The sequence below is a fragment of the Puccinia triticina genome, chromosome 8A (assembly GCF_026914185.1).
Source record: "Puccinia triticina chromosome 8A, complete sequence".
In the NCBI taxonomy this organism is placed as follows: Eukaryota; Fungi; Basidiomycota; class Pucciniomycetes; order Pucciniales; family Pucciniaceae; genus Puccinia; species Puccinia triticina.
In genome coordinates this window covers 5,650,148-5,652,349 of record NC_070565.1, presented here as the reverse complement: position 1 = coordinate 5,652,349, position 2,202 = coordinate 5,650,148, and the positions used below count along the sequence as shown (strand labels likewise).

At 47.8% G+C, this 2,202-nt stretch overlaps 1 protein-coding gene across 1 annotated transcript; it reads right to left on the bottom strand.

Moving 5' to 3' along the window:
- Positions 1 to 1,239: 1,239 nt before the first annotated feature.
- PtA15_8A602 (uncharacterized protein) lies at positions 1,240 to 1,706 on the bottom strand (the record flags this gene model as incomplete). The annotated part of the gene is made up of 2 exons (XM_053172049.1): positions 1,240 to 1,579; positions 1,660 to 1,706. The coding sequence occupies 2 exons, from the start codon at positions 1,704 to 1,706 to the stop codon at positions 1,240 to 1,242; spliced, it is 387 nt and encodes a 128-aa protein (XP_053023251.1).
- Between the last annotated feature and the right edge of the window lie 496 nt (positions 1,707 to 2,202).

The window sequence follows — 2,202 nt, the reverse complement described above, 5'->3', positions numbered from 1 at the left end:
GTTTGGTCAGTTTCAGGCTAAAGTGCGCTGAAATGAGTCGCAGACCGCCCTAGCCTGAGGCTAGATTTCAGGTTAAGGCTTGCTAAATTTAGCTGACCTTAGCCTGAAATCAAACCTGAGGCTTGTTGACCCGGGGTTAGCCCGGACCAATGCAATTGCCGCTTGGGTTAAGTTGCCCAAAATTGTCAACTTAACCCAACAAATGCAAATGCTCTGAGTAGATAGCTAGCTTGTGAGCTAACCACTGCTAGATGTATTAAGGGTTTGCTAAATTTGCAGCTTCACACTAATTTAGCCTGGGATTAGCTCAGCCTGGGGCAGTTGAATTGAGTGGCTAAACTGCCATTGGTAAGAGCATTTACATTTGTTGGGTTAAGTTGACAATTTCTGGGAACTTAACCTGGCCGGCAATCACATTGGTCCAGACTCAACAAACCTCAAGGCAGATTTCAGGCTAAGGTCAGCTAAATTTAGCTAGCCTTAACCTGAAATCTAGCCTCAGGCTAGGGCAGTCTCTGGCTCAATTCTGGTCACTTTAGCCTGAAACCAACCAATTGAATGTGTTTGCCCACTTGAAGGCAACCTCAGTCAGCTAGCCTACCCACAAACCCGGGCTTATTTGACGAAAAATGCAAATGCTCTAGGATTGTGCATCACATGTTTAATCCTGCTGTTTATGGCCAACACAGCAGTCATATGATATTTCAATATGATGACCAGTCCTTTGCCATTGGGAACAGGGTCAAAATTGCAAAATCCCCACCAAAAACTTTTGGAAGATCAGAATCTGTCAGTTCAGTTTCTAGACTTATTCCCGCCGCGGATCCAATCCACGACCACTCAAGGAGCAACAGAATCTTCGAATGACGTTGTTCATTGCAGGAGTTGCTCATAATCAGATGGAGGTTGGCATAAAAGAGCCAAACTCACTCGTGGGGCATACTGCTGTGGGCAGTTGATACTCACGATTCAGTCAAATCTCAATGGCTCAAAATAGCTTTTGACTATGGGATCGGGGTACTTAAGGCACTCGGGGATTGAGATATGTAATGACAAGGGAGTGTGCTTGATTTGGCAAAGCAGTATCGACCCATCGGGCAAGAAAGTCTGCAGCAACAAGGCTGGACGGACCCGGAATGCGGTCGAACTTAAGTTCATGTGTTTTGGTCATGAGGTTTCAAAGTAAAATGATGTCGAGGATAGCATACAAGAGCCAGAACAATATGAGGGTCCAATCGATTACTCTTCAGATCTCAGTTTGGCGGCAGCGTTGGTAACTTTGACACCAAGAATGCGAGCTTTCTCGATGATTTCGATTCGCTTTCGGGCCGAGACGTTGTGGGCGATCTCAGCAGCAAAGGTGGTGTTGTGCATCAGAAGCAGGTCGACTTCTCCAGGGTTGTTGACGACAAATTTCTTGTAGCCATTGGGCATCAGGTGTCGGGTCTTTTTGTTGGAACCGTATCCGATGGATGGCATAGGTAGTTGACCTTTGAAACGTCGACGGACTCGGTTGTCAATACCTTTGGGTTTGCGCCATGCCTGTTTGACCGATGCATATCGGTCGGATTGATGCCGACTGATGGTAAGATAGAAAAGAAAGGGCATTAGAAACGTTCTCGGAAAGCGAAGTGAAGTGTGTTGGAATCTTTGACCCACATGAACGGCTTGGTGCGCTTCTTGACGATCGGAATCTTGGATGGCATGATAGAAGAAAGAGTCTGTGAGCAGATTGGTGGGGAGGCAAACCGGGCTCGTTAGTTGACCCGAAAGTTCAAGATCGATACTGCAGGCCTGATATGAGACTTACCGTCCAAGGAGAGGTGTAATTCCGCGCACTTCACTTACCGTGGTGACGCCCAAGCGTGCTGCACCAGGCTCACAACCGGGCGGGGGCGTGGTGAAACCTATTGGCGGGAGACTGCGGCTGACGCAGCATCTCTCTGCCCCGGCGCGGCTGCTCAACTCGAACAGTTTCATCGCGCAGATAGGGGCCCCCGGGGGAAGGCTGAACTTGCGCTCCCTTTGTGGCGCACGGAGAATGGGTTTTTCATGGCTCTTTTCTGTTTCTTTGTTGTACATCCTCCATAACATAATTTTTTCCAATTTTCTTGGGCTCCAGATCATCCCAACATGCTACATACCGCTGCACCTTGTTTTCTTTTCTCTATGTACTGACCCACATGTATCCTGAGAAATTAT